This window comes from Corvus moneduloides, chromosome 3, assembly GCF_009650955.1.
Source record: "Corvus moneduloides isolate bCorMon1 chromosome 3, bCorMon1.pri, whole genome shotgun sequence".
NCBI classification, from domain to species: domain Eukaryota; kingdom Metazoa; phylum Chordata; class Aves; order Passeriformes; family Corvidae; genus Corvus; species Corvus moneduloides.
In genome coordinates, this window is record NC_045478.1 from 41,102,400 (window position 1) to 41,129,330 (window position 26,931).

The 26,931-nt window shown below is 37.2% G+C and overlaps 1 protein-coding gene across 1 annotated transcript in view; it reads right to left on the bottom strand.

Moving 5' to 3' along the window:
- Positions 1-26,931, bottom strand: part of EPHA7 (EPH receptor A7) — a 162,880-nt gene that overhangs the window by 96,776 nt on the left and 39,173 nt on the right. The window contains 2 exon segments of the mRNA XM_032105092.1: positions 10,121-10,456; positions 11,327-11,482. Coding sequence (XP_031960983.1) covers positions 10,121-10,456; positions 11,327-11,482 — 492 coding nt within the window.

Below are 26,931 nucleotides of genomic sequence, written 5' to 3' on the forward strand. Positions count from 1 at the left end.
AGATCTGTCTTAAAAATTCTGAAAAATACACTAACGGGATAGAAGAAAGAGTAATTAAAAGGAGATTGAGCTATATGTACCTCTGTGTGTGCATGTACACATGTGTGCATCTGTCTCTCCCTCTCCTTTTCTTATATAGCAGAAACAAGATGGAAGTAAGATACGAAACATCCCACTTTGCACTTCTAAGATTTCTTGCATTAACAGCAGAAAAATTCAAGCAGTTCTGTGAATATTTTTTCTTAAGATTTTCAGTGTTTCTGCACATGTGGATTCTTTTGTGTCTGACAGATGATTTAGCTCATTCAGTAAAGAATGAGATCTTTGTCGACTTCAGGTAAGATCTTAATATTTCTACCTCTCTGTCAAACATAGTTTAAAATGGTCAAAAACCATTGACAGAGGATAAAGGAGCTGAAGGAAAATTTTCCAAAGAGACATGCATTTAGCATGCTCATAGAGTCTTGGATGTTTAGAAAACTGAGATAGAAATGACCTTTTCTTAATTACCATTAATATTAAAATGGCCTGAGTCATACGACTTACGACACTTGCTGTGAAAATTTAAATGTACAAATCAAGAGCAGCAAGTCAGGGAGTTTGAAACTACAGCTATCTCTGAAGTCTGATTCATTTTGCAGGCTGCCAATATAAACAAACTACCTTATGGAAACACAAAAAGCAGCTTGTTATAAGCTCAAATTTAGGACATTTATATTGGTCCCACAGTAAGAAGATTTCTGTGTCATTACCATGAGCATGATTTAGTTGTATTATGTTCACATGTAGACACCATTATGTAACACTTAGCTCAGACAAATGGCTCTGTTCTTGATCTTTCTTATTCTACTGTAGTTAATGACCAAATATTGTTAAAAATTGGGACACTAATTATCTGATGTCGACATGTTATGGATAATTAAGAATTGCTCACTCTGAAGCCATGCTAATTGTTTTTCACATGTCTCCTTCTCTCGTCCTTGTGTCCTCAACAAGGCAAGTAGCTACAGGTTTATACGTACATCTCTGTCACGTACTTTGTCACAGAACATACATCATCCTTTCTGGCTCATCCCCGATTAATTTTGCTGGCTTGCAGCAATTATCTCTCCCTTTGTGACTGACCTCCTGGTAAATGGAGTGCATGATCACTGGGCAATTTTTTCCTGCGTATTTTACCACTTAATTGATCCTTGTTGGCGGACCACAATAGAATACACTAAATTTAAGTCATAAAATGGTTGAAGTTGAGAGAAAGTGGTAACCAAGTTTTAACAATTGTAGTTGACAGCTGTAAAAATCAGATCTTGATAATGTTCTCTCATTTACCCTATTACTTGGATCAGTTGGTTAAAGCTGTTAATGATCCTCTTGGATCAATGTCGTTTGCTTGTAGCTATAATTTACTGCATTGGTGGATTAGTACAGATGTTTTCATAGATAGCTCTGCATCATTCCACCAGATTGCTGTCTGCAACAAATTTGTTTCCATTCATCACTAACGAAGCAAAGAAAAAGATAATCAGCATCTCCTCTCTTAACATTAACAATTGAACTTGGGATAACACTTTTATTGTTGTCAATTTCCAGCCTTCAACCATTGCTTCCTCAGTAAATTGCCCTGAGAGTTTTCTCTAGAAATAGAACCAATTAGATATTTTGACTGTTACAGGGAAAGACTACAGAAATGCTTAACTGTACAAAACAACACATACACTAAAGAGTAGTAGATAAAACTGTTCCACTATGAATATGCCCTATGGAGTCAGGGCTGGTTCTATCACATACAAAGCAGAAGAAACTACATATGGCAGCGACGTGTCAAAGTTGGCAAAAATTGTCCAGACTATTAATTACTGAGACTATTCCAGCACCTGAAAAATCTGCTGACACCCATGGGTTGTCACAGTGGGTAAGTCAGCAATGCCATATTAGGGAAGATGTCTCCTTTTCTTATTACGCCATCATCAGAATGCATACCCATAGCATCAGAAAGATCTTCACAGAATTTGTCTACCTTCACCCTTTCCTGCCAGAGGTGAACCATTTATTCTTGGGCTATTAATACTTTGTAAACTGCCAGAAGGCCATAAGCCAGAAGAAGAAGACTTGTATTTTTCCACTGAGGGCCTGTTTAGCCAAATCTCTCTTTTTCCTTCTAAAAAAGGAGGCTTATTGGCACACGCAACAAATATAAAGTAACTAACTTAATAAAATATTATGTGTTCCAAAAGAGAAGCAGCACAATCTCTGACTCTCTTTCTAAAGAGAATATATATTAAAAAAGCAAACTGGAAATATGCTGTCTTAAATTGCTGGACAATTCTACATGGCATCATTTAAGCTTAATGAAGAAACTTCTTTAGCTCTCCCTCCACAAGCTACCTTCTCTCTTCTAAAGATTTCCACAGGAGTCATTACAGTAGCTTGGCTCAATGACATGATGTCATCAAATTCTTCACTATATAGAGATGCTGCAGTCTAAGAATTTTTTAATTCACTACATTCAACATTAATTAGGATTTCACATTTGGCAGTAGTGCCTTTCAACAGTGATGTTCATCTCTCATTGAAAAAGCATCTGAGCACTTAAAAGGTTTTGTTTGTTCTAATGACAGTGGCACTTGAATTCTTCAAAAGGTCTGAAACAAACAAACGACACTGAGTTCAGAGTTCCTACTGATGATATCCAGTGCTTATTTATATCCTGCATCCAGTTACCATACTACAGTTCACAGGAAGCAGTAAAAGGAAGATCTGGAGATGTAGTTCTGCTGTGAAAGTCAAAGGTCTGTGGAATTGTATTTTCTTTGCACATAAGTTAATCAGCGGCTCTAGATTGTGTATCATCACGTATAAATATATCAAGTCATTTCTTGTCTTTGTAGTGAAGCTATCTTAAAAGTCTTTGACATTGGCTGAGTCCTCACAGAACTACGTATTACAGTTCCCAAAGAGTATAACAAAGTGCAAAGAGTTTCTACTCTGTTGAAAAGAACTTGTGGCCATGAGAAAAGAAATCTAATTATGGATGAAGTGAAAGAAGAAGCCAGGCATATTTACGAAGGTCTAAAAATTCACGCAGCAGGTGTCGTAAGTGGAGCTCTTTAATTTTAGAGACCTTTCTGAGATTGGTCACAGACAGTGTGATATTAACACATATACTTGCTTTCAGGATTAATTTTTCATCCCTGTGTTTATGAACACAATTGGTTTAACTCACAAATATTGAGGAGATAGCTGGTCTATGTTTTTAAAAGAAAAAGGGGCTCCTAGTCCTTTGTGTGACATTAGTAAAGTAATCCCTCCTTTCCATGGCTAAATTGTACTTTATGTTGCTCATTTTCTTCCTCAAGTACATAGTTTTTTATTGTGCAGCTGGTGAAATTATTCTTGAGTAGTGTACATTAGACCATGGTGACATAACCTGCTTTTTCAATAGCTCAGTGCACAGGAAAGTCAATAGCCCTGAGGCTGTCATGCTTCTCCAAGCAGGTTGCCACCAAACATTTAATATACATAGCCTAATCAGACCATTTCTAATTTGGAGCTCTGGTTCTGTGAAGCTGAAGCTTTACTTTACCTTTGTGTAGTGATACTAGGGTGTGGCTTCCCATTACCTTCACTTCTAACTATGGTAAAATTCACATAGTCTTAACTAGAAAAAAATGAGTTTCTTAGCAAAAATTATTACATCTCTTTCAAAAAAGATTTTATGACAGAGCTGGAAAGGCAAGAGTTCTGATATCCATTTGAGAAAAAAACTCCAACATATTTTTAGTATACTTTACAAAAAATTCAAATTACATTCAGTCACAAACTGATGTGCAAAAACCTGACATAGTCAGACTCAAAATATGATATGAAGTTAAAATTTCCTTTCAGGATGACAGAGCGCCCATTGCTTTTGATCCTGGGTGTTCTGATAGAGCATAAGGTTCAAATCCTGCTCCTATTGAAGTCAATGACAAAGCTTCCATTGACTTCAGCGGTGCAGGATCAGACCCTAAGCAACACAGTTTGCATCTGCTTGCTTTTTATCTCTCTTATCTTTCAGGGAAAAATATTGGAACATATGAGAACTAAATAGTAGGAAAAAAATGAATTAATATCAACTAGCTATTCTGTGGTACATTTTTTTATAAAACATACCACTTGTCATTCCGAACTTTTATCGAATATACATTTTCTGTATATGTATATAAAATATCATCAAAACTCTCAAATATATGTGCCATACCATATTATATCCTATACAGATGTTTCCTTCTTTGTGAAAATCTTGAAGAAAAATCTAACATTTAATAATCTAATAATAAAGCCCCAACCTTGCAATTCTGTAGTATCTCTATAACCTTGTGGATGTCACAATATTAAATATGACCTGATACAATCAGTGAATGAACAAGCTGCTTTCCTTGATCTGATGGTATTTGCTATACAGAGACTGGAATTCTTATCAAGTTTTTATCCATCAGTTTAATTCAAGCATAAACTCAGTTATCACCTCCTGTAAAAAAATCTGTGATATTAGTTCAGGGTAATGTGATTGCAGATCAATAGGCAGTCTTAGCCCCACAGAAATAACCCAATCCATTATTTTAAGGTACTGAAAAGACATCTAAAAAAGTAGAAGAATAGTAAATATCATATGCAACTATTTCTACTCTTATTTTTCCCTTTTTAGTTGACGACCATGGAGTGCAGAACACTTACACAGCTATGCTCTCTGCCTACTTACTGGTCTAGGAAAAAATTTTAAAACATTAAAATATATCTTAAATATTATTGAGATTAAGCACAGACATCCATATAGCTCCCATTAAATAAACTAAGCAAAAAGGTAACCCAAAATGCAGTCATCATCACACGTTTCTAAAAACCTCAGTTTAATTAAAGCATTTAGTGAATAATAGTTTTTAAAAGTGATCTTTTATAAAATAATTCCCCCAGCTCAACAGGTGGAACACACTTGGTAAAAAGAAAACATTACTTTTATAATCTGAATTCTTTTTACATGAAGCATTGCTTAAAAATATATATATATAGATGATGTAGCCATATCAATGTGTGAAAACTGATCTACGGTTGGATGTTAGAAGATGAAGCATAGCTCGAAAAGTAAAGTCATTAGCAGGAAATAGCCAAGGAAATCTATAGCTACACTGAAATAGGAAAACACTGAAGAAATGTGGAGTTGAACACTGAAGCTGTTTGTAATAAGCTGTCATGTATCACCAGAAGTGAACATTAGATGGAAGATGTAGATGAAGGTAGATTAAAACAACTTGGTGGCAGTATGGGAAGAAATCAAAATGGCCTGGGGAAAGGAGGGAAGTGAGAATAGGACTAGAACAGTGAGGTCATAGTGACTGGGAAAGCCGCAGGCATCAATCTTCTTGATTGCTGCCTCTGCTGGGGGACAGTTCATTGCTGAAGAAAAGTCAGGCTTAAATGAGACTGACAGGGAACAGGAAACAAATAGATGGTCAATAGTGCAGAGACTATGAAAGAAGAGACTTCAAAAAATGAGTAGGGATAATTGAGAGATGGGGAAAAAGCATAAAGAAGCAAAGAAAAATTATAAGCAGCAAGAACAAAAGGAGAATGTAACGTGAGAGAATGCAAAGTGTCTCCCTCATTTAGAAAGACTTCAGAATTACCTAAGAAAGGCAGAACTCACCCCACAGATTTGCACTTATGCATTCAGCCATTTCTTCTTGTCATGTAAATCAACAGTGCTGCTGCTAATAGTCATGATTATATAGCATGCAATGTTTTTTTCAGTTCAAGTTGCTGGCATAATGCCAATTTGAAAAATTCAGCTTACTTTGTTTTTTTAACTGTGAAATTTGGGATCTGGTTTTTTTTGTAGCAAAAGGTCTTAAAATTTAACTCTAAGATGTAAAAACAGAATAGCAGCAAATCAACATATACAAAGAAAATTGTTACTAAAAAAGAATGTTTTTCAAGGGTAAGCCTTGATTATGGAACTGAATCAGGTTTTTTAACCACTTGAAGTTGTCAGCATTAAGTGCATCTGAAGGCACAGCATGACCTAAGAGGGCTGTGGGACACCTTTCTCTTGCTGTGAAGAAGCAGCAAGCATTAGCAAGTGCTCCCTGCACAAGAGCAAAGAGTACAGGGACAGTTATTGGCATTGGATTTTAACTTCTGCTTATCTTGGTTGGTTACGGTAATAAAGCATGATGAGTGTCTCCTTGGATTTGGTTTTTCCTTTTCAATGACTATAAAGACAATTTAAACTGGCTCAGGATACACACTTAAATTTGCTCAAACCCTGATAAAATGTCGGTATTCATTCAAAATATCCTAAGCTTTATCAAGGTCAGGGTAGGTTGGGTATATTATCACCCTTTACCAGAGATGAGTCCATTTTTCATTCAGATAAATTCCAGACGAAAGGATGCAGAAAGATAGTTTTAAAAACACACTATCTTTGCAAAAATGTCAACAGAGAAAATAAAAAATTGTTATTGAAGCATATTTTGTAAAATGAAAATGCATGAATGCCAAAATACAACAAATATTCATCTGCAGTCAAACCTACTCAAGTTACATTCACCTTCTGGGTGTTGTATGAAAAAAATGTAAAATTTGGGAAGGAATTTGATGGATCAAAAGGAAGTACCAGTACAATCGAAAGGTGACTATCTTATTAGGGAAGTGGTCAGTTTTATCTTTGGTAAAAACCCATTCAGTAAACTTGCAAAGGTAGTACTTGTCAGCCATTGGCCAGGTGCAGCTCTTTAGTACATTCATTTATCATAACTAGAGCTTATTCACATTTAAATCTGAACTCTACAAGGATGCAGGAGTTCTCATAGATCACCTTGCAGTACTGGGATGACATCCTGTATTCTTTATATGATGCTGGATAGGCAAGATATGAAACAAGATGGTTTACTCCAGGGGGACTTAGTGCACTTAATCTTGATCAAAGAAAGAAAACAAAGCAAAACCAAAAGCCTCGTGGTTCTTGGCTGAAGCAAAAGAATATGTCATATGACAACTGATAGCCTAGTCACAAAGCCTTTTTAAAACAAGGAATGAAAAGCAATGTGTCATATGTGTATATATGTAAGTGATTTGAAAGGATACCTACCCACTTGCAGTCATTTTATTGTGTTATTTCCACAAATATAAATAGGTTTTTATCCACCACCTGGTTCTTTTATGTGGCATGCTTTCTTTGTCTCATCAGAAGCTTGTTACATGTGGGTGAAGAAACACTGAATATATTCTATAACCCCATTCTTTTATCAATAATTTCCTGTTATCATTACACAATTATTTGAATTTTGTGACTATAGCCACAAAGGAGCAATTCAATTAAGCCAAAACTAAAAAGGGAAAATCTCATTGCAATCCTCTGTGCAACTGGTGAACCCAGTAATTATATATAGCCACCTATTGTGCTAGCATAATAACATGTGAAGAAGGTTTAGTTAGACACATTTACACACATAAAAGGCAATATGGGCATAGAAAAAGTCAGTTTTGCCAGAAGTATAGAACAGTCACACAGGAACAAATGAGACCTGCATGAATCCTAGTTTACTTGGCCATAAATAAATCCAACATTTTCTTTCTCTCCATGGTAAAATAAAAGAGAAGCACAGAAGCATAACAGCCTCCTTTGAGCAACCGGTCTCTTTCTGTTCAATTATAGTCATCAATCTGTTCCACCTAAAATATTTTCCTCCTTGAGAAACCACAGAAATCAGTATTAGGATCCAAAACATGCTGTTGCAAAAATAATGTAAAAGAGGTCTTTCCTTTTGCTAACTGCATTTATTCTGAACGTCTGTATTTTCTTTAACACAAATTTTGTAATTCAGTGAAAAAAAAAAAGAAGCTGCTTTTATGTGGTGCTTCTAATCAGACAATCTTGAAGAGCTTGGTAAGGAAAAGTGAAGGTTACCTTCATTTTACAGAGAAAACTACAACAAAAAGAGCTTAAAGCCATTTTATTTTTTCCAAAATCTGTCCCCTATGTCTATTCCTTTTAGATGCCAAATTGGAAGCCTTTATATTCCGAAGTGCTAAACAGGCAAAGCCTCAGTTGTACCTTTTCTCTAGACAGTGTCAAATCCTGGGAAATGGTGGCCTGTGCATAATCCCACAGTAAACTGGAGAGTAGGGAAAAAACAGTCAGATCTCCTGCTTCCTGATGCATGGTCTTACAAAGCTTGTCTAGGAGATTGAAGATTTTTTTATTGCTTTAAATCTTTTGTAAAGTCTAGATGTTGTCTCTAATATATACATGCATGCTATAGTTTCACTAAAATCTCTGGGCTAGATATGAGGATCATTTCATAAAATCACATAGCTTGTGTTACTTCTAGGATAGCACGGGATACCCATCTTATATCTTCTGGCCTAATAAAACCCCTGTAAATCTATGACTATGACAACACAAGATAATGAATGATAATGAGTTATCTTGGGGAAAACACAGCAAACTTCTGATTAAGGCTTTTTCATCTTCCTCAGATGTGATACTAGCCACTAAATTGCACTGTTTCTTCCTTTACCCTGTGTGCCACTGAACCATCAAAGCACATAAAGTAAAGCCAATTTGATTCAGCGGAATAAAAAAAAGTCCAAATCCTCTTCTTCATGTGATAGCTCTGTACATTCATCTACAGAGAGCAGAACACTGTCCACCTGTGCATGTTTGAAGAATTATAGAGAATTATTCTGAAGATGAAAAATCAAGGTGCCAAAATAATATCATCTGTGGTGCAAAAATAGTTTCAGGGTAAGTTTTCTGTGCTGAAAACCTCATCATAAACTTCAAGAACTGAACGAACACAGAGACCAATCCTTTCAGCCACAGAGATGGTTTCAAAATAATATGAAATGTGCATTTGGAATCCATGAAAGCAATATAGGGAGATTAAATATCCCATAAATACTCCAGCCTAACTTTAACAACCATAGAAACTGTCCGAAATTTGGGGGGAGAGAAGGAAGGTTTTGAACTAAATTTCTTGTCCCTTATTTCTTTTTTGAGATGACTATCTTTAAAGTAAAAAATAACTACAATTTTTCCTGTTTGTTCATTTACCCTGTTTGGTGAGTTTGTTCTTGGTTCAAAACATTACTTTAGGGGATCATTTCTACTGCACCAAACAAAAAAAAAAAATAGCATGATCACAGTCATTGAAATTTCCTACAAGATATAAGTATGAAATATCCTTTAAAATATTAGTCAGCTGTCCTTACAGGAAGCATTGTCTCAGTTATTCACTTCATATTCTTTTTTACAGCATTTCTTTGAAAGCCAGATCTTGCAAATAATATTCAGTTTAAGATCTTTTGCTCAAATTACAAAAGGTTAGCTTTACTATCTCTCTTTATGACCATGGCACGCTATTGCCCTGTAATTTTATCAACAAAAAACTCGCCATTTCAGAAACCTAAATCTGAGAATTCTCTCTTTTTTTTTTTTTTTTCCATTCAGCTGCAGACAACTAAAGCCCTTTTTTTCCCTGGGGTGATATGCTAGTTTGATTTTATTTCCCCTGACATTTCACCTGTCAGATTATGATAAATAGAAGAAACAAAGAATAATCATCACATTCTCATTGCATCTCATAATCAAATATCTGGAAATATAAGATAAATCAGAAATACTGTCCTGAGGGAAAACATTAACACTGAAAACACCATCCGAAATCCAAGTCATCTTCCAGTGACCTAGGACTCCCATGCACATTTAAAAAATTCAAAAAGGAAGTCTGCACAGAGCTGTCACATCTATTTTTTTATCTTCAAATACTTGGGAATTACCTATAATGAAGTAAGAACAACAACAACAAAAAAGTTCCAGAGTTAAGAAATTCTATATAATAACAAAGCTGTGTGTCTTCTTTAAGTCTTTGTGAATGTTTTCTGAAAGCAATCCTGAGGCCAAGAAACAGGCCAGGTTATCCTGAAATAGTATAAACTCAAATTAAATAGCTGGCAAGGTGAAAGGATTAATGAGCCAGAACACATTGAACATGCTCCTGATTTACTGCATCTATAGTTTGCATGTTCCAAATTTCTCTCAGTCTCACAGTGTTGAGATTCATAAGTGATGAAAACTTACCTGCTTGGCCAGTGGTAATACTGACAGCTGCAAAAAGCCTCTGGGAACGACTCAAGTCAGAAACCCCATTCACAGCTTCAACTTCAAACGTGTAGTTAGCATGAGCTAGCAGGTCCATGACAGTGACATAGTTATCTACTAATCCAGTTTGCTGGGGCATATATCCAATGTTACTCCCACAGGGAACACACTCGCCCTGCTCCCAGCTGCACCTCTTGCACAAAATGCGGTAGGTCACATCACTTCTTCCCCCGTTGTCTGCAGGAGGACTCCACTCCAAACTCACAGTAGTCTGGTTGATATTGAAAATTAGGTTCTGTGGTGCAGATGGAGGTCCTACATAATACACAAAGAAGTCCAGGGTAATTACACAAAACCACAGTGGGACACACAGGTAGCATTTTAATTACTGAGATAGAAAACAGTTGAAGCCTTTTTCTTCATATAAACATTTCATTATTTTTAGTACAGGCTGAATAAAAGCTTTCTTGAACTCATTTGGTAAGAGCTTTATTATTTTCCATTAAGACATCAGAGTAACAATTGTCTGTATATTTACGGCAACGGATTTTAGCTGTTTTTCTTCTGTGCAATTAAAACGAATGGTTAATATACCTTAAAGGTTCTCTTTAATAGGTTTTCCAAATATGGGATTTGTTTATCTCTTCTAAACATACTGCACAAGCTGCATCTACTCCTTTGTTATCAGCTCTGATATGATTTACAGAGATATTTAGTGATGTTTTGGATTTAGGAGACTTCCACTGTTTGAACCAACAATCTGTCTAGGCCAATCTATTTGCAATTAGAAGGTTAAGTCAGATCCAGTTACAGTTCAATCCAAGTGCAGACCCACAGAGGTTACTTTTCATTTTTCACATTACTAATTTTGGTATTATATCACATAATGCACATTGTCTACAACAATTTAGGGAAAACCAGGCCTGTATTCTATCTATTGCAGTGAGTTATGCACTTATGCAACACACAGTGTTTTCCAATGCTGCATCAAGCAAACATGAAAATTATATTTATGCCTATTCCATATTCACTGTCAATCCTTTTGTCCTCTGCCTTTCAGTTTCTTTTACCATTGCAAATGTACTTTTCAAACACAGGAAAAGCCAGACAAAACTACTCCCTGCAAGTGGCTGCACCTGGTTGGTTAAGCAACGTCCTTTGCTATTAAATTCATGACTCACTCACTTGTGCATGCGACATATGGTGGATCAGAAGGTGCTCTATAATAGCTATCTTCACAGTCGCATCTGGAAGATCCTTCCTTGTCAGAGAAGCTGTGACTAGGGCAGCGGGAGCACTGCAGATCTTGTGAGGAGGATTTGTAGAACCCACGGCCACAAGCTAAGGCAGAACAAAACAAATTAAGGTTTAGATTTGCATGGACTTCAATCCTGATATTTTTTTGTTGCAGTCACATGAGGTACACATTCCTGTAAACATCTAAACTGCCCATTCTGTTATGTTAGCTCAAGCAAGATATGCTCACAATTTCTTTTTCTTCAGATGATGCTGTTAATGATTTTGTGGCATTTTTATGCGTTCAAGTATATGCTATATGTACCTCAACAGCTGGCAGTATATTATTTTAAAACAGAGGGCCACATAAATACAAGAAGCATTTGTTTTTCACCAAAGAAGAGTACAACAATGGTGTGAAACATCTGGATGCCTGCAATAGGCCTAAACAAAAGGAAAACACTCCTGAGATTTGCTCTAAGGCCACTGAAGTGTTTATGGTATCTGAACTAGTTGTTTCAGAGCAAAATTTATTCTTCCCTGATCTCAGAAACCCAAAGAAGCTGTAACTCACCAGCAAACCCTGATCCTGAGGAAAGAATGAGGCGTGAATGCTTGTTTAAAAGATGACTCTGGTAGGAACATGAAGAGGAGGAGAGCAGACAGCATAAACTGCTCAATTGGTTCGTCCAGTTTCACAGAAAGAGACAAGTAGGTTGAAATTAACTTACTAAAACTTTCAAGAAAAAGACAAAAGGTAGACAATAGGAAATATGCGCATAAGGTAATTTCTTACTTTGGTTTCTCCACTGTGAACCCATGAAATTAAAAATTGTTGTGTTCCAACACCGACGTTTAGAAATGCTTCTTGCAGCTACTGCCACAGCTCCCAAGGCAGAAACACACATAAAACACACCTACTATTAGACTTACACGCAGAGCACTGCAACCTAGACAGCCAGCTTAAGAATGTATAAACTATGAGAACTGTAGGGAATGGGGAAGAGGGAAGTGGGGATCAGACAACACTAAAACTGAAAACACACTAAAGACTCCATTTCAGCACTGAGGTTATGAGCAAACTTACAAACACTGTCAACATGCAAAACAAAACACAAAAGTCCTCCAGAACTTTCTAATAAAGCAGAGGCATTTTCAACCAGACTATTTTAGTCTTTTTTTTTTTTTTCCCCAACCCTAGCAGACAGTCTAACCTTCTTAAGCCACCGCCTGTGTGCAAAGGAAAGGGACAGTGGGTGAAACTTTGTACTGGGTATCAAAATATTAAAGCTAGTTAAATAGTCATTCTGAATTCAGAGGGAGAGAATTTACTTTGGTTATATTCTTATTTGCTTGGATATTTTCTCAGAACAGAAATGCAAAGTATCAAAAGACACTGATATTTGGAACAGTTATTTCAGTTGTCTGGTACTGCAGTGATGCAAAGAGCATGAAAACAATGAGCTTTATCCAAAGCTCACCGAGTCAATGAGGAGTACCTTTGACTTTAACAGCCTTTGGACTGCACCCATAGTGTCGCTAAAGCAACACGAGTCTGTTAGTCTGATTAATTTTACACAACAGAGAAAAAAATAAAAGGCAGCAATACTTAAGATAACAGTAGATTAAAGTTGATGAGTTATGTAAATCAACAGTGGATCACACCAGTAGGAAATTTGGGCTATAACTCTATCAATATACTAAGTTTTTTAAGAAACATATGCTTAAATTGCCATAATATTTGGAGGTTTTTGTGCTGAAAAAAACCCAGTGGATTGAAGATAAATTCTCTGGCAGAGCCAATTAGCATGCAAAAATTGTAGCCTTTGATTTTGACAAAGGGGCACAAGTTAGCATTAGAAGAAAATCTAGTCCTGCTTGTAAAATGTTCTATAGCTTGATTCTGCCACAGTAGCTGTTATATATGCTACTTAGAAAAAACAACAAAAAGAATTTTGGAGAAGCACTTTAGATAAACATGACCTGTGAATTCATAGTTGTGGAAAATTCAACTCAGAATTATGCTTTTATACTTTCATCCAAGGTTGTTTCAGAATTTGTTGACCAAAGAACACAAAAGCTGAACTGATTTTTATACATGTACCTCAAAACATACACTTAAACTTCAGGCTGCTTTTTTTAGTACTCGCAATAGAAATGTAGCTAAATTTACCAAATATTAGTTTCCCGCCTTTCTTAAATAGTCGTGCTCCTTTCATACCAAACATAACGCTGGACAAATACCCTGGAACTTCCAACATGTAGTCCTCTGCAAAGCAAAGAGCAACTTAAAAGGCAAAGATCCCTACTGTGTTTCCAGTCTGTCCTTCTCAGCAGGGAACATTACAAGGCAAAGATGCAGAGAGTAAAATAAAGATTTCGGACAGAAATAACAAAATGTAAACAAAAAACTCCTTTTCGTTTTTTTTTTTTTTCCTGATGACTTGATCAAGACATTTATATGCTTAGTCACTCACTATTTAAAGTAAGTGTGCATTTCTTATTAGAGTTCAAAGGATCTGAGTGTCTGTGACTAGTTTACATGACTGAAAGCCAATTATTCTCCCGCACAGCGTAACGCAGGCAGCAGGTTCAGGCATTCATATCATGCTACCATTCCATTAGCTTTTTGTCCACTGAGAGGCTTGTGATGACATTTAATAACCATCCCTTTAACTCATAATAAATCCCAGAGATATAAGGGGCATAATATTCCAGCATCAAAATTTTTAACAGTATGAAAACAGCACTTTTAAAAAGATTTTTAAAAACTTTGTAATTCTTTAGAAAGGAGGGTATGCAGGGCTGTACACTGTAACTAAAAGTACTCATTGGAGGAATACAACTAAATTATTTTCCCATCTTTCTTCATAAAATTAAATTGTGTTTTTCAGGCTAGCAGTGGAGTACTTCCATTGCTTAAAACTTGGGGACCTATGGGTCCTTATCTGTTTTTAACATATACCATTGTCCTTGCAAAGAAAATTACAACTGAAAACTCTACCAAGATGGTGTTGCACAGACCATTTACGAAGGTGTGAGAACTTGCCAGTCAGCTATACAGATAACAGATGGGAAAGAATCATTCAAAAATACTGGTTTGAATCTTTTTTCCCCTCCCTTTTGTCCTGCCTTGCCAAATTGCTTTGGTGGATATTTTTATTTTATGAGCAACTTAGATTGTTTTGTTCTACACTATTTTAATTCTACATATTTTGATTCAGTTTAGTTCTTCATGTAATATTTTTAAGATTACAGGGACAGGCAGTATAAAATCCCCACTGCTACTACCTCCATAAGGGACATTTAAAAAATGCTAATTGTAAAACACCTGAAACAAACACATTAGCCAAACAACACTCAGAGCTCTGTACATGCAAATCTAAAGGCGATAAAGACAGCTACTCTTTCACAAAAGTATCTCATGGCAAAGCTTCAGGCAACTCATATGACATTTGATCACACCCATTTTATTAGTACAGAGAGCACTCAGCAGCAGCACTTCTTCCCTGTAAAGGGAGCCTATATTGTAAGTCAGGGCACAGAACTCAAGCAATGACAGAAGATATGCAGGGGCATATGACTGGTGAGATGGCACTCTGATGTTGTAGCTCTAATCCTCATCATTGTTGATCTGAGTAAAATGTGAACTCATTTGATGTTCCTCAAGCAAGCTAAGATCCAGCATTAGTTTTGCAACTGAAGGGCTTCTGGGGTACTTGAAAAGGCAGCACAGGAGTGGGGAGAAAGGCAAGAAAGCCAGCACAGAATACAATTCCCTTCCATTCACTGTGTTGTGTCATTTACGGCTGCTAATTTAACAGAACAGCTCTTCCCAGATGAAGCTCCCATTTTGTTCAAACAGCTGCTCCAAAGTCTAAGATGTTACTGACAGCACAAAGACACATAAGAGCACCTACCTGTCTGACCTCAACCAGCTTAAAACAACACAATTACGTTTTAATTCTTTCCCCATATACTGCAAAATCAACAATAAATACAGAAGAAAGTCTTGCTTCAGCCAAGGCACGATTCTTCACTTAGCCTCAAAACCACTAGGGACTGTCCATCAGTGACCCTCCCAGGGCTGACCAGCACCTTGGACTTGTTTACTTGTCTGCAATAGCCATGGCTGCTCCTCAGAGCAAATCTTCTCACCTCCTCCATGAAACAGAGACTTTTCTTGTTGGGAAGCTGGCAGAGTTCCAGTGTGAAATACAAAGACAATGTGGACAAAAATCTCTTGGATGAGAGAGCTTTCCTGGACTTGGGGTTTGAAACTGAGCAAGCCCTAGATAAAGAAGTACGCTATTCTGGCTGTATACAATGAAAAAACCTTGTGAAAATCATACCAGCAGTCTTTCTTGGCTTGGACTAAGTTGCCTTCTTCTGGTCCATCCAGTAGCACTCAGCCATAACAAGGATGTATCGTGACAGTAGGGCCTGGCACACGGCTGGGCACGGCTGCAGCATCAGTGCGCGGTGCCCACTTGGAAACGTGTTTAGCATATGCCACTGCAGTCAGTGCATTCGCAAACACTTTTAGCCAGTATGTTTGGTATCCCTTAAGGGGCTACACAAATACTGTAAATAATGGAATTTTGCAAAGCCAAAAGTAAATACTGAGGAATTAACACACACTAACAAGAACTATGATGCCACATCTGTGGTATAAGATGCTGACTGCACCTAATGGAGAAGAATAGCAGCTTCTCTGCTGTGAGCTCATCACACGCTTTAGTGGCCCGGTAGAGATAAAATAATGTATATTCTTCTTTACATATTAATAAAAAAAAAAAAAACCAAGGACTTCTGCAGAAGGGAATGAAGGCAGATGTAGACAGCAGCAAACAACAGTCTAGAGTTGCACTTGTGGGACAGGAAAAAGGAAAAAAAGGATGTGTTAAGTACTATGCATTTTTATGTAGCCTTTTCACTATAAACACCATGAGATTCATTTTGTGTCTAGGATAGCTAGGGAACTTAAATTGGGAGCAATGATGGAAATATGGTGAGAGCCATGAGTGACATATGTAACAATTGATGTTTATATAAGCAAAGGAGAAAGAATAAACAGTTAGAGGGCACTGACACATTAATCAAGAAAATGATTTGCTACTACAATAAACAATTAAAAAAGAAAAAATTCCATTTATTGAAGTGCAAGGCTTCCAGGTGGCATATCAGCTTAAGACTTAAAGGCCACAGAATTGTTTCAGCGTGTTAGACACTTGATTGAACATGGCTTTTGATAATAACTTTTGAGTTTAAATGAAAGTAATTAAAGAGGCGAATGCACTAATTACTGTTTGATCCCATTATAAAAAGTAGACTGGTATAAGAGGATGAAAATAAATATGACATACTGTGCTAGCAGAGCAAGAGACCTTGTCTGTTTACTCTGGTTTGCTCACCATTCCCGGAGTTTGCCATCACTAGTAAGCCTTAGTGGTGTGACAGTTTTATGCACACTAAGATGAAACTAATGTTTAAAAAACAATACTTTTCCAAAGTCAGTGTCAAAGGATGACAAAGGAGTAATCACAGAGTTTCAACAACATCAGTATTACCTATGAACTTGGGGTACCAGGCCAGTCCCACTGAGAACCGTGGCAAATTGACTGCCCATCTTGGGAGGGCTCAGGTCTTCCCCTGGGTTCCCTTCTCTCTTCACTTGAATAAGTTGACTATATTATAAGTGATTCTATACATTGTATTTTTTCCTATGAGCAGTGACTAGAATTTGTTTTATATCTGTGTGGGCATAACTCTCCATTCTTGTGATCTGTTTTCCATTATCTTAATCAGCTCCCTACCTTTCTACCTTCTCCAAGCCTGAGAAAATTAAAGAGAATTCAGCTAACCCTCTTTTCACAGAAATGATGTATACACAAAGAGTGTGTGCAGATGTTTCCTGGATGAAGTTATGCAGCTGCAAAGACTTTAGTAATTATAAAATGCAAAATGGATTGTTCTGTAATTGAAAATCTCTGGAGCTCTGATATATTTGAAAAAATTAACATACATATATGTATGGCCAGGACATAGATGGATTCTGTTAGATTATTTATTACAGATGGATATTTTAGCTAATGCAGAAAAAAAAAGAGCTGGTCTTTCTCCATTGGAGCTTTCAAATATTTGCTTCATATTAATGTCTATGGTTCCATAACTCAGGACTAAAAGCACAGCTTGCAGAAACAGTACTCCCACTGCTAGTGTTGCTGACCTCATCTACAATGGACGGGTCTAGAATCTTTATTTTAATCCTATTGACAGTGCCTCAGTGGGAGTAATTATAACAGTCAGCCACAAATCCAGACCTCCCGTCACTGATATATTAGGGTTTTTCACAACCAAAATGAGCAGCAGACAAGGAGAATAAAAGCAACATGGGGTAGTGATTATAGCAAGATTTGTCAACCCCCTTCTGTATTAACCTGCTACAAACACATGAAAATTTGGCATGGGAGACATTAGAAATACAAAAGGTTTAACCTTTCACAGTGTCAAAAAATAAAATTTTGAAAATCATTTGTGGGGCATTGTTCTCTTATGAGATACTTGGCTGGTAGATCACAACATCAGCCACAGACACTTTTTAGCTGAAGTCTAACTTTTCTCTGAAAAGTTTAGGTAAACTTAAAGCAGACCATTATAAAACAATTCCCAACTGCAGATTTCAATGTGAAATATTAGACATAAGAAATCTAGTAACAAAAAGAGAGTTTATAACCTCTGATCCTCTTTTCCAATAATTTGTGTATGTTCCAGTCACAGCTATGTTTGAAACTGTAAATTACTTTTATACTGAGAGATGGCATCTGTTATGCCTTCTCTGGCACCTAATATATATTGTTTTATAAGGAGCTTAGACTGTAGTATTTTGTCTAACTACTATGCAACGCTAAATGTCTAACTGAAAAAGAAGTTTATTTTAGCTTGATTTTTAAACTGCAATAGCATCTAAAGATTATTCATGTTTCAACCAAGGAATTATGTTGTATGTTTTAGTCAGAATAAACTCAGGACTCTTAATGGTGCCTAAGCTATAGTGTGAATGACATATCTAAACAGAGTTGTCCCATGGCTGCATACCATCGTTCACTGAATGTTTGTTGTTGCCTGTCAGGAATCTCTCAGACCTCATATTCATTTCCCAAGCCTACTATGCCCTTGTTTTCCAAAATCCTGATAATGTCTTTTGAGAGATGTTCACCTACTGCTGGTCACACAGAGATCCAGAACGAGAATGCTTTCTAGGTAACTTGTTTCTGATTTTTCCACTGAATGAAGTGAAAGCTTCACCTCTCTACAAATCTGCTCAAAAAAACTCCAAAACCAAACACAACAAAGCCCCAAAAGTGAGCATGTCATCATATGTGTCTTTTTAACTTATCTAGCTGCAAGAAACATAGGCACAAAGTAGTACTCTGCTGTTTTCCTGGCTAATTTATAGACAAGGACAAAGTAATCAGATTGAAGAACATATCCTACAAATCAAAGAATACCCAGTGTCACTATAGCGTAACAGCAAAATTACTTTGAATCTAATCATTCCGAATCGGTACATAAAAGACTACATCTAAATGGCAATTAAAGACACGGTAGCATATTCTGAGGAGAATTAATTAACTGGGTGAGCTAAAAGTTGTGCATTGAGGCTATGACATAATGTTTCTCTAAATTTTCAGTTTACAAGGATAAGGGATGTGCCTCTCATTACCTTTCTTGGGAATCATAAATATAAAGCCAGCATGAAAAACTGGGGGAAATTAACATGTGATAGATACAAAGACACTAAAAATGCAGACATATGCAACTCTGTTACCCTGTTACAGAGCTCAAAACTGAAAGGTGAGTTAGAAAAATGAAAGGAGAAGAGATATTCTGGCTTTCCTGTTCATTCTTTTCCTATTTTTCTCCTTTTGTTCAACCATGCCCTTCCCTCAAGATTAGGTTTTCAAGGTGCTCAAGTGGCTTCCGCTCAGAGTTGAGTGACAGCTCAACTCATTAGCCAGGTTGGGAGCAAAAGCTCCACACTTTGAGGGACATGGTATAGATTCATCACCAAAAAAATGAATCCATGCCTGAAGTATTGTCAGCAATAGAAATTTTATCTTTCTTCCTCGAAAGGTTCTCAACCACTCAGAAAATTAATGAAGAAATGCACTTGATTTGCTCATAGCTTCTGCATCTTTAGGTTTTGGTTATTGTTCCTTTCTCTTTTATTAAATTGGTTATATCCAGTTACAAACATTTTTAAATTTTTACTAAAAAATCTGTTAAAAATACAGTGACTAAGAATTCAGCAAATCTAAAACTAAAAACCAAGTTATGCTTTGAAAGCTATGATAGTCTAATAGGAAATCTGTATGATTATCTGAGTGGAATAACACATCCCTGGATGCATCAGCAGACAACAGACAACTGCTGCAACAAAAAGGAATTGGCTGTGCAAACTTGGATGTAAGTGGTGCTTTTTTTCTATACAGATATATGAAAAATTCATGCTAAATTTATCACATTTCTGTAATGATTTTTTTTGCTGAGCTTTTGTTTTGCTTTGGTTTTTTTTCTTTTACCCATATAAAATCCAACTCTAACAGCTGTAAGAAAATAAAAAAACAAACAAACAAACAAAAAAAAGCCCAACAAAAAACCCCAACCTAGTGGTGATGAAATGAATACAATAGATGGTTTTCATGAGATTTTTCTTTAACTTTTTTGTTTCCCCATTCTAGGGGCATAGCTCAAACAATGAAGCTTACACAGTGTTGTTACTTAAATAATAAACAGCTCAGTGAGTTCATCAGGGACTTTTGACAGCGGCAATGCTGTGACTAAACTCTTCTGATTTCACACAGGTGCTGTACAGCCATACCTTGTCTGGCCATACACAAATGAACATTTTGAGGTGTCTAATGCACACTTGGGCTTTGGTATTGCCAGTGTGCCTTAGGTAAGGTTTCCTGTTGTTTTGTAAAGAGAATGAAAAACATCCAAACAGTAATGAAAATAATGTAATTTGGGAAGGGAAGCGGCACATATTTTGGGTTTGCTTGTTTTCTAACTAAAAATACAGTTAAATCTGATCATTGACAAATCATTTGGAAAATAATTTCTAAATAATTTGAAAACACATCTTTGAATTTAATACAAACAAGATTTCCATGGTCTTCTGGGTCTTCTTACCTGAATTTCCAGTGCAGCAAAGGCCTTTGGATTTAACAAAAAAGCCTTTAACCTCTAGTACTATGTTCAATTCTGGGTCCCTCACTACAAGAAGAACATTGAGGTGCTGAAGCAGGTCCAGAGAAAAGCAACCGAGCCGTTGAAAGGGTCTGGAGCACAAGTCTTAAAAGAAGCTGAGGGAACCACAGTTGTTTAACCCAGAGAACAGAAAGTTCAGGGGAGACTTTATCACTCTCTACAGCTGCCTAAAAGGAGGCTGTAAGGAGGTGGGAGTTGGCCTCCTCTCCTAAGTAACAATCAACAGGACAAGAGGAAATGGCCTCAAGGCATGCCAGTGGAGGTTTAATACAAAAAAATTTCTTCACTGAAAGGGTTGTCAAGCTTTGGAATAGGCTGCCCAGGCAAGTAGTTGAGTCATCATCCCTGGAGGTATTTAAATACGTGTAAATGTGGCACTTAGGGACATGGTTAAGTGGTATATTTGGCTGTGTTGGGATACCGGTTAGGGTTGATGATCTCAAGGGTCTTTTCCAACCTAAATGATCATATGGTTCTATGACATTAAAGGTAGAAATGTACAGTGGAATCCAAAAGTACTGAGTACTAGGTAGGACTGGGTTTTTTTCACTCTTACTGATTTTTTTAAGAAACTCCATTATTTTAGAATCTTTTAGCCTCATTACCTCAAATCAAACAAGCAGAGACGGTCACACTCTAAATAGCAACCTCATTACACAACACCACTCCAACACAACTACGATATGACAACCTTTTATACAGAGCAGTGAACATGTCCCCTGACAGGAGCATCTCTAATGCCTAGTAAGCCCCCCAAAGGCTCTCATTTCCCTTGCCAAATGAACATCCATAGTCTTGCCAATACAGCTGTCAGAGCCTTCTAATCAGAGTCACTGTGTTTTTTCACCAAACCTTACAAAAACAGTTTACAAATATATGAACAACCCTCTCACTCCCTGGCTACCCCTACTCTCCCTTCCTGGGAGAAGCACTTCCAGGAGAAGAAACACAAACTGGTGAAGGGAAGACACGATGACAGCTTTTCTGACAGAGTTGCTTCTAAATTACCATCTGAGGAATAACAGAAATAGGGGTAAGTTTTGCTCTATCATTGAAATATGTCAGCTATATCTACCACTCAAGGAGATCTAAGTGTGCAGTATCAAGGTTTCCAACGTGCCTCTCACCCTTCAGATTTGTTCCTCAATGGACAAGTCCGGTGGCTGCAGGGGACAGATGGCTTAAGCTGCCCCAGGAACAGCAGATGCCTGCAGCTAGGTATTTCTCAGGCTGCCTACTGGATATGCCCCTCTGCAACTTTCCAGGAGAAGCCATACATTGACCTGCCTGCCTGACCCCCATGGGCAGGTATGGGTGGGACCGTGTTGGCTCAAGCCAGCTGGAGGATACCAGGCCAAGTTTTCCCTCCCAGGATGCCATGAAGTCCACCTAACACTTGCCTCTAAAAGCCTGAACACTCAGTCAGTCGGTTTTGCTCAAATGCTCAATGCTGATGTCCAAAATACAATATAGACACACCTATGCTGACAAAGGAGTTCCCCAACAGCAATCTACTTCTGCAAAACATAAAAATTTATTATATGGGCAAGATAATTCGTATGTCACTAAAAACTTATGTACAAAACCTTTTGACATACTACTGTAAAACTAACTTTTGTGCTGTTTTATTAGTTCCTCAATCCAGTTTACAGCCATTAAATGTCTGTGAAGACACTAACACAGGGGGCAGAGGGCTGCAAAATGGAGTGGAAAGTGGAAAAGGAGTAGAAACACTCCTTTCAGCAACAATGTGTAATCAATGCATTAATAAAATGTAAAGTTAGTAAAAATATAACCTGAGTAGCTTCTTGTACTTCTGTGGAGAGAACAGCACCTAAGCTTAATCATTCTGTCTATTTTTATGCCAGACTCCCTCTTCACACAGATGATTCCCTCCTAAAACCCCAAAAATCCTATCCTACAACTCTCCAGATATAAATATAATGGAAGAGTTTCCTATGAAAGCCCCAGATAATCCGAAATCCTTTAATGAAATCATTTTGGGCCCTGTGAAATAATGAAGCTCTTTTTGGGGAGTCTCAGATCTCTCTCAAGTCTCGTGGTTCAAGGATAAAGTCCTCTGTAAAGCAAGTGGTGCAAATGGATCTGTTCTGTTTCTTCCTGAAGCTTTGAGACAATCAACTTGTTGTGGATGTTTAATTTAATTTAACTGTAATGGTGCTTAATAATTGGCTGGCAAGAAATAAATCTGGAGGGCTTTATTGTGAAATAGAATAGAAGCAGGCATCTCTATAAGCTTTCCAATTGAAATGAAATTAAAATAACTTAATAACACACTTTTGTTTCCTTTGGACAATGACCTACTATTACCATTCCAGGCCTCAATCCAGAAGAAATTTTTCACAGGTTTCTGTAACACATTCCTCAAGGCCATCATTATACAGCAGGCAAATCCATCCAAACAAAAGACCAGCTTCTAAGAACCCACAAGAGAGAAATTACTCCATTTCTGCACAACAGTGCTGTAGAATCTAAAAATAACTTTACTTGCATATCCTGGTCTCCGATATTTCTACATTTAATGCTGATCGTCCTACTTACTCAGAAAAATTATGCTCATGCCTTTGAATCCATTGTGGTGCTTTTGAAGGAATTTTAATGCATAAAAGCAACTGTTCTCCACAGTTACATTTGGCTTGGAATGGGAAGAAACAGAAATGCTGCCAGAAAGGAAACAAAAAATACACTCTAATTTCCTCAAGAAAGGATTCCCTTCCAGGTTCGTAGAAGACAATAAAAATTTTATCAGTGCATAGACTGGAAATTTAACTGTCTTTGTAAGAATTTAACTATAATCCTTCAAAAAAATGGATTTAACCTCTTTATCTAAAGATTAAAGTGTCAGTTTATTAAGAGATTACAAACACACAACTCCCCTTTAATGAAAAAAAAAAAAATAAAGGAAAAGCATTACTACAGTAATTCACTGACATGAAACTGAACTGGAACAAAACATGAAGAAACTTCTGGGTTTCAGTAAGAATGTAGTAAGAAAAAACACTGCTAATTCTGACAGATTTATCTCTACCAGTTTTTATGATAAAACTCCTTAGATTCACACAATGCTTTAATTCCAAATACTACAGCATGAGTTGTGATACTGTGAAATGAAGTTGTCTTTACTAATTGCATACTCCAAACAGAAGTGTGTCTTATAGCAGAGAGCATATCAAATCTGCCTGGCTGATCCTTATGATTTGAAAATGTCACTTTCTACTAAGCACAGAGAAAATAGGGAGGGGCAATAAAGTCACTCAAAGATAGCAGCCATCCAGAAAGATAAAGAACACGCTGAGGAAAAGCAGACAACAGATTGCAGAGACAGAACAATCACAGATGGAGGCCAGGTGGGTGGGTCAAACAATTTTTTTATAAAAGGTTTATTTTCATATTTAAACAGTACCCCGTTGTGTAAATGTTCAGCGAAGAACTGATAAGAAAATGGATTTGTAAGTGCATTTGAACAAACAACATGTCTTATAGTCAAGAGGGGCTTAGTCGTATATAATTAAGGGATAATGTGCATGGCTGAAGAGTGTATGATACTGCAAGTGATTAAACACCACTGCAAAACAAAGGAGCTAGATATCCAAGGAAGCTTTATGGAACCAGCACGATGCAATCTCAAAACATGAACTTTATTTTTCTTAAAGAAGACAAGAGGGTATTCATCTAACCGCACAAAAGATTTTTCCACTGAAAATGCTGTGCACTTCCAAGCTGCTCCTGCCACGTAATCAAGCTAACTAAGATTATCACACTTTCTGTTTCAGGGTACACTATTATTACATTTAATCCTTTAAAACCCCTAAGAAAACAGCTCTGTGCACATACAATGCCCAGGTTCTCTGGAACTGTGTGCAATCATAGTTCACTGCAAATTTCCAAAAATTTACTGGCATTAGTCAGTTGAGTAATTACAGCCCCGAGGGCTTGAACCCACTGAAGTAATAGGTGTCTTGGACAATGGATGACCTGAATCATGCAATAAAGACAAGGCAAAAAACGAAGATCAAAGGCCCACTGAGACCACTGGTATTTCATAGCAAAGACTGCAGTATAGACACAGGAACAATCTCCATTGCATCTCCCCAGCTGTTAGGTATATTTTCAAGGATACCAATATTCCAAAACCTTTACAATATTTTTAAGGGTTTGGAAATTTAGAATTTCTACTTTTGGGGTTTTGTTTTTACAATTTTTTATTTGTGTCTTGGGTTTCAACTTGTGAAAACTGAAAAGGAATAGAAAGAATGCTAATATAACGCTAAGGCATCCATATTCACATTTTCGTTTGGATGCAGAGTGTACTTTCCCAGACATCCATGCTTACTCTGTTTTGGTTCCCATCACATAATCTCAGAGCAAGTGAACAGGTTTGTTTTCAGAAGAAAATAACCAGAAGATGTGCTCCAAGAGTGAAACTTATGTGTTCCAACTGCAATTGGATCAGACTAGACCTACCACAAAAAACACCCTTCTGAAATTTATTTAGTGTGAACATCAAGTCCTCAGGACAAACTGTTTTGCTCGACAGTTCATTCCTATTGCCCTATGCTCCTTGCTAGTGACACTATCATGAGGGGAAAACATGAATTCTTTATTTAGAGAAGCTTTAATTGTTGGCTTTGATTGAAAAATCACTATGTAAAATATCTAACAGACGTAGAAGTGACTCAGCATCCTAATCGTGAACAATTTGTATCTCAAATGATTTTTTGTGCAAGTAATTCTTCAAACATCTCTGTGTAGTTTGTTAGAAAGACAAATTTATAGATGTTGGTTCCTCAGTGCTCAAGAAACCGCAAAATTCTGTGAAAGAAGAGCAAGATACTGAAAGAAAAACAATGAAGGAAGCAAGTTGTTATAGTCACAAACAAAAAAAAAAAGAGAAAGAAAGAAAACAAAAGCTGATTTATGTAAGTGAGTTGGGAGAAAAAGCAAATTTTAAAAAGTTCAATAACAGGCAAGAAGGCCCATTTTGTCCACACCTAACATGTTTGCAGCTCCCAGAAGAAACTGTCCACGTTAGGGAAGTGCCATCGCAGCCCATAGAAAAACTCAGTTTTCCACTTAAGGTGGAATTTAAGGTTTTTAATTAGGCAGCTCCATTCAAAAATTATTAATTTATTCTCAGAAAGATAGACTGCTAAGTAAGAAATAAAACATATCCCACAAAGGCGAGAAAGTCAAGGCAATTGCCCAGAGGACAGCAGACCATCACAGACAAAATGCATTCCCTGGTATCTCCCTAGCCTCTAATGCATTTCCATCTTCAGTTCTGCTATACTACCCTTAAGCATACTGGTTCCCTAGCATGGCTCTCCATCTTCCCCATTCTTGCAATTTTCTGCATTAAATAATAAGGTAGTACTTTTTTTTCTGAATGATAAAAGATACAAGTAAACTGCAATTGAAGCTAATTTTATAAAAAAAAAACCAAAGATGGAACAAATTCAGAGAGTAGAGTGGCTGTAGAGGTCCACTAGGAACCAAGGAATAGAGCTGAGCAATGGAAAACAAAACAGGAATGCAGTCCTCATGCAGGGTGCTCAGTTCCTCCCCTTCCCAACTTTTTCTAATCACTCAGCCAGACACATTTCCATTACACAACCCACCTCCTTATCACCAGCAAGCACACCAGTCCCGCAGACCCACTGATCTTAAATGGGTCTCCTCTGAGACAGTGACAGGAAAGGACACAAAGGAAAAAGGTTGGCCAACTCTGACACTGGATTTAAATACAAAGTCGGAGTGGGACCTGGGCATCCTGAGTCTGCCTGGAGGTCTTCTGCAGGAAAAAAAGGGCTGTTGGGAGGGAAACATCAACAGAAACTGCAGCAGTGTGATACAGAGCATGGATATATTTAGAGAAGTAGTCCAAATTATTCCCTTGATCTCCACTGCCCAGCTGACAACAGGCCACAGATTAAACATGCAGGATGTGATGTCTCCCAAGATTTTACGACACCTAAATTTCAGTTAGTGCTTACATGTGTAATGAGTAGCTCAGTTCTCACTATAGTCTATGGAAACCCAGGACTCAGTCCCCAGCTGCCAAAGGCTATCCTGCCAGGTCCTCAGCTACGGTCCAAAAGAATATGGGTCTTCTGTGACTCCTGTATCACATCTGTCAACCTACCTACTGCACACTATACACCACCTCAAACAAGACCAGACAAACGATGTCTACAAACCCAACCCAAGCCTCTTGCAAACATCTGTCAACCTACCTACTGCACACTATACACCACCTCAAA